Here is a 13,804-nt window from a genome sequence, read left to right as displayed (position 1 = left end):
ACCGCCGTGGTGCTGCCACTCGTTAGCAAGCAGGTTTTCACTGTTACAAAGTGCCTGTGCCCACTGCCTCAGCGCGGAGCTGCCACGGCTGCAAGCCAGCCTGGCTTGCACAGATGCAGGCAGCAGCTTGGCTCTGTTAACGAAGCGGTGGCTGGGATGACAGCGCTAATTCCTCTTTCGACAGAGGGTGAAAGGCAGAGAAGGCCACCGCTCGCCTGCCTTCTCTCGTCACAGCCTGCAGAGCCTTCTGCAGGGCTTGCAGAAGTCAAAACGCTGCAGGACTGAGACTTTCTTGCCTCATTGCCCCCAGCCAAACACAGAGAGTGAGGAGTATGATACCAGCACTGCTTCCAGTGGGGCCCGTTCCTCCTGCCTGGTTCCCGTCATGGCACACTGCAGAGGCCTGCTGCCTTCCTCACCATGACTGGTTGGGTGGAGAGTCACTCACCGTGACCACCACAGCACCCATCGGCTTGTGTTCCTCCAAAAACCAGAGAGCTGAGCGTGCCATTTTAGAGCTGTGTGAGAAAGCCAGGCTCTTGCAGGGGCACAGGCTTCCTTAGAGATTCTGGAGTGCTGGTGGGGTTTTTTTCCTGTGAAAGATGTGTGGGATGAGTGGGAAGCACTGACTTGGCCAGTTCTTGCATCAGAGGGAGTGCAGCCTTCAAAGGGGATGTGAGAGGCAAGGCTGGGCTTGCTCTGTGTGCTGTGGGATGGCAGGGGAGAAGGTGTCAGGGTGGTACAAACACTGCTCGGGTCAGACTAGGGCTCGAGGCAAAAGAGATTCTCCACAGCTAATGCTTTCACACAGGCCCTCAGGTTCCCTAGAAGATAGGCAATGCTCAGACTTGGAATTGCACCTGAAAGAGACACTTGGCTATTTTCACTTTAGATTACCTCAATTTATGCCCAGCTTTTGTGCCAGCGCCTATGCTCAGCAGTGAGACGCAGAGAGACTTCCACCCACCCGGCTGAGCTGTACAGACTAGCAGAGCCCCTGCAGCACTTCTAGCTGGGAAGCAGGGTAAACCCACCCATGCCAAGCTCTCTGCTGGTACTGCGGCTGCAGCACAGACAAACCCGGCATTAAACAGCACTCAGCGGCGGAGAAGAGAGGACTTCGCAGCAGAGCTCGGTTTGGTATGCGCCGAGGTTGGCATTTCTGTCACTGTAAAAAGTTATACAACACTAGTGACTGTCTCAGGTTGCATTAATCTCAAAAATGAGTCACAAATCTGTATAAATACATCCTAGAAATTCTGACCTAAGTGTTCAAATATTTCTAGGAAGCCCTGACAACAGCGTTGTCTAGTGGCACTGGCAGCAAAACCAGAAAGGTTTAGATTCGTGTTACCTCTGATGAGGGAGATGGTGGCTATCACAGAGCACACCTCTTAGATGATGTCCAGGACCTTAAATTCTTGTTAATAAAAACCCAGTCTTCAGCCCAGATGGCTGCAAAGTAAATGTATGATGTGTTAACACCACTATTGTGGTAACATGCACCTGACAGAAGATCTGAGGAAGAAATGTCCCCATCTGCTTCAGCAAGTGAAAGCTGATTATTGACAGCAAGGTTCACAAGAAATCACCGCTTCCAACAGCACAGCTCCGTAACTCAGAAGGGATGCATTACAGCAGAGGTAATGTTTGCGAGCACTGTTCTTAGACTAGCTGAAACATGTGGAAAAAAACCCAGAACAGAATAGCTTTTCAGCTAGTATGCGTCTTCAGGAGCTCACACAGCTTGTTTCCAACAGTTCGTCTGTTTCTCTCAGACATAACTGGCCTAACAAAACCCAGCACCTGAATACCTCGCTTTGCCTCTGCCTTCAGAGCATTGTGAGTGCCAGAGGCAATGCATATTTTTAATGTGGCCTCTACCAGCAAACAATAGGGAAGGCAGGCAGGCAGCCTCCTGTTGCCTTCTCTTCAAGGACAGCTTTCAGGAGAACAGTGCCTTAGTAAAAGAGCACTGCCAAGGACCAATGCCTAGTAGGAAAGATTTGGTATTCTCTGCAGGAACAGGAAAATTAAACTGTGTGAATGACAGGAAGACAGGCTTCCAGAGTCCTGCAGACCAGCCGGATTTAACTTTGCCGCTAAACAAGGAAACATCCTGTAATGTTCCCTACCTGAAAGTCATATGCGGAGTAGGGAGGCAGGTGAGGAGTGCTGTGGTAGTAGGTGTTGTAGGATGTCACTTGTGGCCTTGAGTAGTAGGAAACTGAAGGGTGGGCATTTTCAACCGTACAGTTCAGCGTAGGGAGTGAAGGCGTCTGTTAAAACAAAAAGAAGAGAATCTCAAGGCTACTAACCAAGTCATGCAAAGCTGACAGCTGAATGAAAGCAGAAATGATTTAAAGGAGCACTATGTGTCTTTAGAGCTCAACTCTGCTGGACTGGCAACTGGCAATCTGGCTCCCTCTCAGGCAGCAAGTAAGTCCCAAGGTCATTTCATTCCTCAGCCACCTATTGTTTCCTCTCAGATTCCACAGAACAAACTGGCAATAGTCCACTGTATGCCAGCACTCAAACGAAACGACCGTTCAGATTGAATCCTCATGAGTAGGAGATAGAATCCATTAATTTGGATTACACTGTTATTCAGTGCATTTTGAGATAAGCATAGTTCAACTCCTTTTGAAGTGCTGTTCACAGACAATTCTATACATCTTTTTTTTGCAGACATTTACAGGCCATCTGATGTGGATCAAACCACAAAAGGCCATGACGAAGAGCTGGCGATGTGTCTCCCATTTTGTCTGATAAGATGTTGGTAAGACTGAAAGGAGCATAGGAAAATTCAGAGCTCTGAAATAAGGCACCCTTAGTGCAGGGCCCAAGATTTGTTTGTAAGAAAAATATATTGCCAGGACAATAAATGCTCTTTTCTGGTGTCTCATTTTGTATTAGTCTGAATGAGTTGCAAAAGACTGAACCCCCCCCCCAGATTTATCCGTTGAACGTTCAGTTCTCCCCATCGATTTGTCCTCTGCAGAACAAAACTCTATGGAAGGTACAGGCAGCCTGATTAAGTGAGGGTATTTCAAAGGTCATGTTGTCAGAACAGCATTTTTTTCATTATCTGAAGTTTGCAATCTTTTACCTAGTTTTGGTCCCCAGTTCAGCCTCTCAGATTCTGCATAATGAAGAAATGAGATGGAGAGTTTCAGCCTAACACGGCTGCTTAAACAGTCTGTAAAGCTCAGAACCTTATTACTGCTATAAAATCAACAATTCATGAGTAAGCACCACACATTTCCTTGTAGAAGGTGATGCTATGAAAAGGAAGATCAGTTTTTAACAAAGAGCTTATTTTTATTCATCCTGGTATTGCCAACAGATCTGAGAAGATTCCTCTTGAAAATATAATCTCCCAATTCTATTCATCTTTTCTAATTGTGTTCAGGTGGTGACACCAGGTCAGAAAAGCAAATAATTTCAACTTTCTACTTACAGTTATTTTATGCCCTTCCTTCCAGCCTGGTTGCAGTGATGCATAGATCATTTGCATTGAAATACTAATCGCTGTTTTCATGATTATTTTAAAAAGGCAATTTGCCTGATTTGTTGCATTTAATGCACAGAGAAATTGGTACCATCTTACCATGTCTTTAAAGCCTCCAAGTATCGCTGCTGTAATGATCCCCAGGAATAGCCCCACTATGTTCAGAATCGTTGCCGACCAAAGCAAGTGGTAAAGGTGGATGATGTCCTGGCAGCTGCTGACATCAATGTATTCATAGTAGCCTCCAGAAATCTCTACTCTGCTAGGTTAGAAAAAAACCACCAACAATAATGATAAAAAAATGCACCACACATCATAAAACCTAAGTACTCCTGCTGGACAGTTAAACGCATTCTGCAATTTAATGATAGCCTGGACCTAACTACTGAGGGAGCGGGGATGAAGCCTGCTAGATCCCATGCTTGTGGCATCTGAGATCTCCCTGCATGACAACAGCAGAAGATGGCTCCATCTGTTGTGAAACAAGTCCTGCAAGACTTGCAAATACCCAAATGACCTTGAGTCTGAACCTGCCTCTGATTTTTACCATCTGAAATCTCCACAGAGGTCCTGGAGGCTTCCCAAGGACAAACCGGTCTTGGAATTAACCAGAGAAATCAGTCCATGTCCAGAGGAGCGGCAGCTGCCCCTTAGGGCAGCACTGGCTGCTCCTCACAGCCACAAGAGCAGCGGGGTGGGACAGGCACAGGCCAGCACAGTTGGCCTCCTGGCACCGCAGGGCTTGGCCCCAAAGTGCATCCAGCTCAGCCGCCCTGCTCCTGTCGTCTGCCCCTTGCAGCTCTACAACGGCATGGGCTGGCAGCCATGGGACCCTGGCAGAGAGGCCTTTCTGCCCACGGTGTTAAGCTTTTCAACAGGAAGAAAAGAGATGGGTAAAACTGGGTTGAATCCACTTAGGTCATTATTTTGGAAAGGGAAGAGCAGCTCCTGCAACACATGGGCTGGAGTCTCACAGGCAGGATTCTTCAGTATTGACTCTGCCACTTGGGGAAACAGGCTGGCCTTTGGCATAGCTTACCAGATGTAGTGGGCTACAGCAAATTCTCCTTAAGAAAACATATTTATTGGGGACAAACAATAATAAGGGCTTACGAATGACTGATCTCCCAGCTCACATATGGGGTGAGGCTCAAACTGCATGAGGGCTTAGAGGAAACGGGGAAGAACAGGCTTGTATTTAAGGCCAAGAGCCAAGGAGATCCAGGCTCAGCTCCCCAGCAGACTCTGCAAGGCCTGCAGGAACCTGTCCCCTTTTACAAGAGCCACTCTCCTTCCCTCATTACTCATTTTTTGTTTCCTCTTCTCCTTTTTTCCGTATCTTGTTGCAGCAGGCCACTGCAGAAGCCATTGCAACAAGGAGACAAGGACTTGAAACAGAATCAAGGCAGAGCATAACCACACGTTGTAAAACCTGTATTAGCTTGCATGACCTCTGTATAACCTGAGCACATACCATGACTGCCTTTAACAATACAACCTGTATTTACTGTTTGCAAGAGCTTGTTCCTATGGAGATGTGTGAGTGTAAGGCTCCCAGCAAGCCTTGGTGTAGCACCAAGGACATTCAGCATTGCACAGATAAGTACAGCATGTACTTAGCAACTGGAAGAGGCTCAACCGATGCTGCCATAGCCAGGGTTCCCAGCATCAGGAGGGATGCAAGGTTGCTGTCACTTTTTCTGTATTTTCCATCCTTTCCATAACATGTGAGCTAACCAGCTTTGAGTGTCTGTGTCTTTGAGATCCCAAAAGAGTCAGCACCTCCTCAGTACAGAACAATTGTGTGGTACTAAGCTAGACTGAGATGGTAACAACTGATAGAGAGGTGAAAATGGGTCACAGGACCCTCAACCAGCCAGGGTGTGTGTGTGTGAAAAAATAAAACAACCGAAAAAACCCAGAAGAGTTACAAGCTTTTCTATTCCAATCACTTCTCTGTGTATCACTTTCTTCAGCTCGTAAAAAGGTATTGTGTTCTGTAAACTGCCATAGGAAAGCGTGAACTTCACCCATCTGCAGTGGCTTCCACAGAAACAAAGTCCCACAGAGACCAGGGATTACCCTCCCAGCTTGCAGAACCACCCCAGCTTGCAGAACCACCCTCTCCCAACAGAAGCTTCTGATCTTCCTCCACCACCATCAATGATTCAAGTGGGGACCAGCCCAACTAAGTACTGTGAGAAATGCTGAGGCTGAAACAGCCCTGGGCAAGAGCCAGCACTAAAAAGATCAATTTATTAATTGCTTGCTGACACACATTAGACACTCCAAATGATATAAGCAGCACATGCTATAAATTAAGTTGGTTTAGGCATAGTAGCCAGATCTAATGATGGTGTGATCACTATGCAGTGGCTCTCGATTGGTAAGCACCCTTCTGACTCATCTTTGCACAGTGCTGGTACACCTTCCAACCTCTTGTGGCCATGAAAGATATTCATTGGGCAGAGAGGACGCTGATTTATGAACACACAGGTGGCACCAGCCTGCAAACTCTCCTCCCTGTTACCAGGATGGGGAATGAAACAGTGACAAGGTGAGGAAGAACAGTGTCCCGGTTTTTAAATCTTCAGTCTTCTAAACCAAAATAAAATCCAGCGAACAAACAATGCCAACAAAGAAGGAAGGTGTTAGGACAGGGGACACTCAATAGGGGAAAAACTGGGGAAGGCACCAAGTGTGGAAATAAAGGAAATTCTGACCCTCTCCATTTTTCCAGCTGGGCTGGCCCAGAGCATGCTCACCCGTAGCCGGGACAGCTTTAGTGCATTTCATACCTCCCTTTACTTGGTATCTTTTGTTTAGGAGTCCTTGTGGCTAGCAACCACAGCTTCAGATACCTTTCCACAACAGCTGTCATTAACTGATACTTTGCTCCCGCCCTGGCCTGGCCGTTCAGACACCTGCAGACCAGCATGACCACTGCTCACCCTTCCCACAGCTAGGAATGGTATTTTTGGCTTACTTTCCACAGTTGTACAGGTCACAGCAGAAGCAGGTGTTGGTTTTTATTTTCGGTGTGCAGGGTGCACGGCGCTGTGGGTGACAGATTGCCTGTGTGAATACAGAAAAAAATACATAAAAGCACATAAGGACATAATCACCAAACACTATTTCTGCTGCTATTTGGCCTGCTCTACAGGTAGAGATTTTGCACTGATCTCCAGATTAGCCCCAGGCAGACTTTTCTTTCCTTATCTTGCAGCACAGCTCCTACAAACTACACAGTTACACTGGAATAAAGACACACTAGACTAGAAGAGACCAGCATTTCTTTTCACTATGGGGAAGTCACAGATAAGCACATGTCTGCGTTGGAAGGGCGTTGTGCAGCTCTCACAAGCAACCAAGACCTGACTGAACTAACCCACCACACTACACAGCAACTCAGAGCAAAGAGCTGGCAACAGGATGATGCAAACTAAGAGCAAGATTCCCATATTGGTGAATAACTGACTAAAGCACCGAACTGTCTGCCTGTGGGTAGTAACACCCAAGTTCACATGGACGGTCTTTGGGCTGAAAAGTAAATGGACCCCATGAATGCTACTGGGTAGTACTTTGCACATCAAGCAGACATTTTAATTTGGAATATAGTGGTTATTCAAAACTATTTGGGAACTTGTGAGGAAATCTCAGAGGGAATCTCAGCACACAGCAAAGGTAGCTGAAGATGTTCATACACACTATCAGTATGTAGCAGGAACATCCACCACCAATGGGCTTCTCTTTGGAGAAGACAACAGACAATAAGAGGTGCAGAGGCTGGTATATGTTGCTCATATCCATAGAAATTACTGCTGTCTGAGCTCCTAACCCACCATCCTGCTCCTGTAATGAATGCGCAGCTGCAAATCTAGAAAAACTGGTGTATCTTCCAATCCCACATCCCCTTCCTCTCCACCTGCTCCTTCACTAATGTGGCAGTACCAAGCATAGAGAAATTCGCTTTCCAAGTCCTCCCAGCACCCTGCTCCTGCCCCAGACCCAGCCTCCCGCCTCTTCCTCAATTCCCAGACCTCTGGGACACCGGAGCAGCAGCCTAGCAGCAGGTTCCTCCACCTGCACCATGAAGTTGGCCCCTTCCCAGAGACAGCACCTGCTCTCACCTCTGGTGGGGTGGTACTCTTGGAGTAGTACTGACATCGCCCCGCATACAGTGGCCTCAGATCCTGCAGACAAAAAGGCACCAGGCTTAGCATTGCAGCAAAATCAACATCAGCTAGCTGGCCTGGGCAAAGGGGCCAGGCTTTAGAGAGACTCTGCTCTCGCATCAGCATCTCGATACAGTGGCTCTTCTGCAACTTCCCCACCCACAGCAGCCCCCCCAAGCCCCAGGTCCCCTGTTTAACCCTGGTCCTTGGAGGCATGTGCTTGTTGCAGCTAACAGAGGAGAATCAGGCTCTTAAGCCAGGCTTGTCTGGGTGAGGGCGGCCACCCTGAACTGAATGATTCATTCCTCATCCCCCCAGACACATCCCAAGGCTGCCTGACATGTTTCTGAGGGTTATTCATGCTGAATCATAACAATTTCTCATTAAACTGTTGGCAAATTTGTCTTTCTGGACTCTTCAGTGAGCTGTGGGAAAGCTCTGGAGGATTACCAATGGCTCAGCCTGCAAACATGCACTAATGTCTCACTTTGGGGCAGCCTGGTTCCCAGGACAAAACCTCAAGGAAAGCAATGCTGGATGTGCATCCACATCAGCGAGCTCTTCCCAGGAGCAGTCAGACTTGCTCCTTGGGCACCTGATCCAAAGCTCAGGGTGGCAGGGCAGCAGCAGGCAACAAGGGGAACACTATGTCCTAGTGCGGCAGGAGCACATCTCCAGCAAGACATTTTTGGACTGTTAAAGGGTGAAGCGAGGCCAAAAGCATGTCCGTTCATCAAGAGGCAGAAACCAGAGCCCTTGTCATCCCAACTGCTCAGTTCTGGCTGCCTCAGATATGCAGAAGTCCCCAGGGCCAGCCGGGAGGAGATGCCAGCTCATGCCATCGCCCGACCCATGAGGTCAGCACCTAAAAATCCCAGAACAAGTCTGCAGGGCTCAGACCCGCATGACTACGATCAGGAGTCAAAGACCTTCACCTTTTTATCAAAGCTAATTCTTCACACATCCTCGCAAGGGACATCAGAGATGGCCAAGACTTGCTGGTTGCATCCAGACAGACAGAGACCTATCATGCAGCTGATCGGAGCAGCCCTTTGCTCTATCAGCAAATCCTGCCATCCAGATGTCTTTCTACCATTGGAATGCTCAGAGGCAGGAAACAGGAGCCAGCTTTACAAGAAGAATAACAAGCCAGCTGACACGGGGAGTTTCTACTTCATGGGTAATTCTGACCTTCTGAAATTCCTTCCCATTCTGATCACAAATAAACCCCAAATCTGTCTTTTTAATCCCATTTTGAAAAATACCAAAAAAAAAAAAAAAAAAAAAAAGTCAAACTGCAGAGTTGCAGGACAAAAATCTGTTTGCAGTTATAAATTCCAATTAAAAGGCTTAAATGGGATTGTGGTTTTTAATTTCTATACTGAAATGTATAACTGAAGCTTTTGCACGTCCCACAACTAGCAATTGGTCATGACAGCAGCAGCTCGTATATGTCATCAAATGGAAACTGAGAACCTACTGCAAGTGCTTCCTGTTCATACTGTAACACTTTAATGAGCTTCATATCAAATTGCTTCATTCTAGCACAACGGTAGATGCAGCGGTTCAATCAGCATTAAGAACTACCTCTGCTAACATCTAAAATACCATAGGTGTTACTGCTCATATACTGTCCCTGGGCAATAGCTGTAATTCACATGACATCTTAGTTTTGAGACTCAGTAAACATATAAAGCATACATAAAAAATAGAGCAAAGTTTTAAGATCTTAATGCTTGCTGCTAATTTCAAAAATATTTTTGAAAAAATGGTACATTTTTCTAAAGCATATGATTTAAAACAGCATTCAGCACATGACACATTTTACAGGGTTTGATGTGGCCTGACAGGGGATTACAGACACCATCACTTGTTTTCCTAGATTAAAAGCACTGCAGGACCTGTGTTTTCCTGGAGGCACTTACTATGTGTCTGGCAGCAAAGACGCCGTCTACTATGGCACAGCAGAACGCAGCAATGACGCCAAAGCTGATGAACACGATCGATGCAACCAGCTGAGAAAGGAAAACAAAACAAAGTATCATCTGCCTCTCCACAACCAAGTGTTTCATGCCCTCTCCACAAGGATGTAAACCACAGTCAATACACCCTCAAGCAATCAATGACCCAAATGTTCGCCCAGGCGACACAGACTGGTCTCATTGAAGGCAATGGGATGTGCGTCTCAAAGGAGAGCGTCTGCTCCTGCAAGGCAGCCGTAGAGCGTTGTGCCAGACTGGTTCTCTGGGGACTTGATGTTGTAATGCAAGTTTTTCTGTGAGTCCAAAGCACTAAACTTAGGTGGAGGATACACCTCCTCTTCTGGTTGCTGCTGCTGTCCTTAACTGTTCCCTGGAGAGAAAGGAGGGGATTTCTTCTCTCCCCATCCCGGAGTGCTGTGGGGAGCTGCTCCAGTGAACACTTCCCCGTGTCCTGTAAGGCTGTAAGGACATGGGAGGCTGCTGTGTGCAGACCTCTCTGGTGGGACTGTGCCTTCAGGAAACAATGTTTTCACACAGGCATAAGCACAAAGCTGTGAGACCAGAAGACAGGCGAGCAGCCTATGCCATCGTGTTGTACACCCCCACGGCAGCCTGGCTGGGCTCCTCAGTGCCAGGTTGCAGCGAGCGCAGCCCACGGAGCCTCCCCTCTGGCCTGGAGGAGCTGCAGGATCCAGATCCATCTCCACCTTCAGCACAAGGAGGGAAGCCAGAAAGGTCTGATCCTTTTCTGCACCCATCCTGCCCCTTTGCAAAATTAGGGTGAAGGCATTCAGAAGGTAAACCAGAAATGCTCAAACCCCAACCCCAGTATGAGAAAAAGCCTCTTCTCCCACTAAACACTTTAAACACCACCTCTGCCAAGGTGCCAGTGCTCAGCTGAGGAAACCATGTGTAAGCGCTGACATGACCCCTCTCCTTGCTCCCCAGCAGCCAGCTTATCACACACACAGATCCTAATCCCCCTCACCAAAGCACATCAGGAATACAAACAGGGCCACGGAGGGGTGGCAAGCGTGGCATTCGGACAGAGGTTCACAGAGACATAGCTTGAGGAACAGCAGTATTTCCATTTAAAGAACTGGAAACTTCAGTGGGTTTTTCCCTGGTGGTTTTCCACTCCAGCGATCACAGCCTTCAAGTGTTGGTCACTGGCAGCTGTTAAAAACTGCTTTTCCACAAGTACAAGGGTGACTCTTGTCATCGGGAGCTTTGAGTGACAGTAAAAATCACTAATAGCACAAATATAAAAATAATAGTTAGCTTGGCCAGTGCTGATAGATACCTCAGGTCTCCTGGCACCGGGGATGTTTGTTTTAAAGCTCCAGGTGCTAAGTTTGCTCGAAAACCTTGGTTCCTGCCACTGCACGAGGCTCAAGCTCCCCTTGACAAACACAAGCCAGAAGGATCCTGGATGCATTTTGAAAGCATCTCAGGATTTTTAGGTTAATCACACTGTTTTTACCTAAACCTCCCTCAGTGAAAACACACCTTCCTCCAGCAACATCCATGTGCAGACCAGGCCAGCTTGAGCAATGACTGGAGATGCAGGAGGGCTCACTCGGGACAGTGGAAATGGTCCCTGTACAATTGCTTACTTCAGTCAGCTTCAAAATGAGAAAAAAATAAATGGTTTTCTAGATAAGGCAACTATTCAAGATGTACACTGTCCCACTGCAAATAAGAACTGCAGCAGTAGATAGAGCAGACCGTGAAATTAACCCAATGACCATACAAACAACTCACGGTCACTAGTAACAAGCTGTTACTGGAATATTAGATGCTGTGCCACGAAGTACTTGCAGATGGCAGCAGGTGACAAGGTTTCCACGATCAGGTCCTCTGCTGGGACCCTGTTTCTGTCAGCTGTAAACACCAGCATTTCCTCCCCGCTCAGACCCACACCACCCCCACAAGTGGATCACAACTTGCACTACCCATTACAGCAGCCACCCACGGCCAGTGAAACCACACAATGGGGGAAAGCACAGCTTCTTACAGTCTTGGTGGAAGAAATGGGGTTTATGGCTTAGGTTATTTTGTAGCAATTTCTCTGTTGTAGTTTTTATTTGTACTGTCCTTTGTTTCATACGTATATGAAAGAGGATATTCTCCCTAAATAGCATGACCCTTGGAGACGGGATATGAGCAAAGCACTAAATATATACAATTAGGGTATTTGTCAGTCGCCCCTGCTTGCAGATAGGAGCTGCTAATATGGTTATTTAAAATAATACAAGGTTAATGATGATACTTTCGTAACAGTCCTACTAGGATACAAGGATCTGGTGTTAGAAATGGGTTTGCTCACTTCATTTACACACAGTTTCCTCTCTCTCAGCTGGTGAAAGAAAAGCCTGAAAACCAAACACTCAGAATTTATACTGAAAAAATCAAACAGCAAATAAACCCACACAAATTAATTTAAAAAACCCCATGGTTTTCAACTAATCTCATGATTTGCCAAGAAGATTTTTTTATTTGGGGTTGACAATACTGTTACTATAGCAAGTAGAAATCCCTCTCAAAAGCCAAGTGCTAACAGTGATTGGTCTTTGCTCATCTAACTCCTGCTGAAGTTAGCCACACTGAGCAGCATTCAGTCAAGAAAAGACAAACTGGGTTCAAGATAGCGCAGGAACCACAAAGCAGGAGCGTCCTGGGCTGAGGTTCCCTTTAGGTCTCGGTCCCGCGACAGATGGGCTGTGAAGCTGGTGGTTATTACTTTTCCATGGCACGGACGACTGTCACAAAAGCACATAAAATGCTGACTCCTCACTTGAAAACTGCTGAGCGGGCAGCTCGGGTATAAGTCAGAGCTGCCTGCAGTGCCAGCAGGCAGGCGGGCAGCTGGCCCTCCCTGGGGGGACGAAAGCTCTCCCTTAGTGTGACAAGGGAGAAGTGCAGACGTGTGGCATGAAAGCCAATACACTCGGGAGGGAAAACCAAGAGAGGTCTATTCCTGTCGGCAGGCTGGAGAAAGCGAGGAGCATTGCTTCAGGTTAGCTCTCCCCGTCAGCCACACTGGCTTGCTCAACTCCTCACGCTCCCCAGCCACCTCATGGGCAGAAACACGCACTGGAACATGGCAGCAGAAGCTGCTTTTATCTCTTCCTGGTGATGGCAGGGAGCAACTGCGTAACCAAGCTTGCCTTTTAGCAAACTAGGACACTGGGGATGTTCACAGAAAATAAAAAAACCAATAATCCTGCACTGCCAGTGGCATTATGGAAACATGTAATGGAGAAAGCTGCCACTGTAAAGCGCTCCTGGGGAATGAGGGGATGTGCTAAAGCATGGGAACAATAAGTGACAGCTACTGCATGTCCTTTCTGTGGTCAGAGCAGAGACATACTAGCTGACAACTGAGGCAGCAGCGATGCAGTCCCTGCAAAGCTGGGTCATGCCTGCTTTTTAGGGCACAAAACAATAGAGATATGAAAAGAATAAACATGGGTTAACCAGGGCTCTTCAGAATAAACAAACATGTCAAGTCAGAGCCATGCTGTCATTCACAGACAATCCTGTGAGGAATGCAGGACTGGCGTAACATGGTCATTGCTCAACCAGACCCTGACATGCTGCTGATACATGGATGAGTAAGAGGCTTAGAAACCGTGCTAGGACAAAACGACCAGGACATCTTGCTCTTGCACAGCCATGGTGAAAACAATAAAAAAAATCCACTGGGAAACCCACCTCCCCCGCACCATGACCGACTTCGTGAAAGGCAGTTTTCCTCTCCTACAGGCTGTGCCTCACCCTGCTCTGCAGGGAGCATGCTATTTGCAAAGCAAAGGGCAAGGCAGCCCAGCCCAGCCTCTGGATCAGGGCAAGCAGATATTTCTCCCAACTCTGAAGCTTGGCAAATGTACTTTAGCCTCCGTCAGCAGCAGACCCTGCTAACCTGATCCCTGAGCCCCCCGCAGAGCTCCATCTCTGCAAAAGCAGGCAGCAGTGCTGGGCCAGCAGGACAGGCTGCAGGGACAGCATGATTGCCCCTTGGCCCTATCCAACCTCATACAAGGAAGGATGGAGGGATCTTGCTGTCAAAGCATGGGGCAGCCACTGGGGAGGAGGATTGCAGCCACTCTCCCAGGAGAGCCAGGCAGAGACAG

The 13,804-nt window shown here is 47.6% G+C and overlaps 1 protein-coding gene across 2 annotated transcripts in view; it reads right to left on the bottom strand.

Moving 5' to 3' along the window:
• The window catches only part of TMEM255A (transmembrane protein 255A), a 28,179-nt gene that overhangs the window by 3,948 nt on the left and 10,427 nt on the right, over positions 1-13,804 (bottom strand). Inside the window, exons 4-8 of one of the 2 annotated variants that reach the window (XM_055818378.1) lie at positions 9,612-9,701; positions 7,642-7,704; positions 6,498-6,586; positions 3,611-3,773; positions 2,136-2,279 (exon numbers count right to left, since the gene is read on the bottom strand). In XM_055818378.1, the coding sequence (XP_055674353.1) occupies positions 2,136-2,279; positions 3,611-3,773; positions 6,498-6,586; positions 7,642-7,704; positions 9,612-9,701 (549 nt within the window). The remainder of the gene's footprint in view (positions 1-2,135; positions 2,280-3,610; positions 3,774-6,497; positions 6,587-7,641; positions 7,705-9,611; positions 9,702-13,804) is intronic. The other variant, XM_055818379.1, reaches the window with a different exon arrangement.

This window comes from Falco peregrinus, chromosome 13, assembly GCF_023634155.1.
Source record: "Falco peregrinus isolate bFalPer1 chromosome 13, bFalPer1.pri, whole genome shotgun sequence".
Lineage (NCBI taxonomy): Eukaryota > Metazoa > Chordata > Aves > Falconiformes > Falconidae > Falco > Falco peregrinus.
The sequence above is the reverse complement of the archived record's forward strand: the minus strand, read 5'-3'. Positions and strand labels throughout refer to the sequence as shown.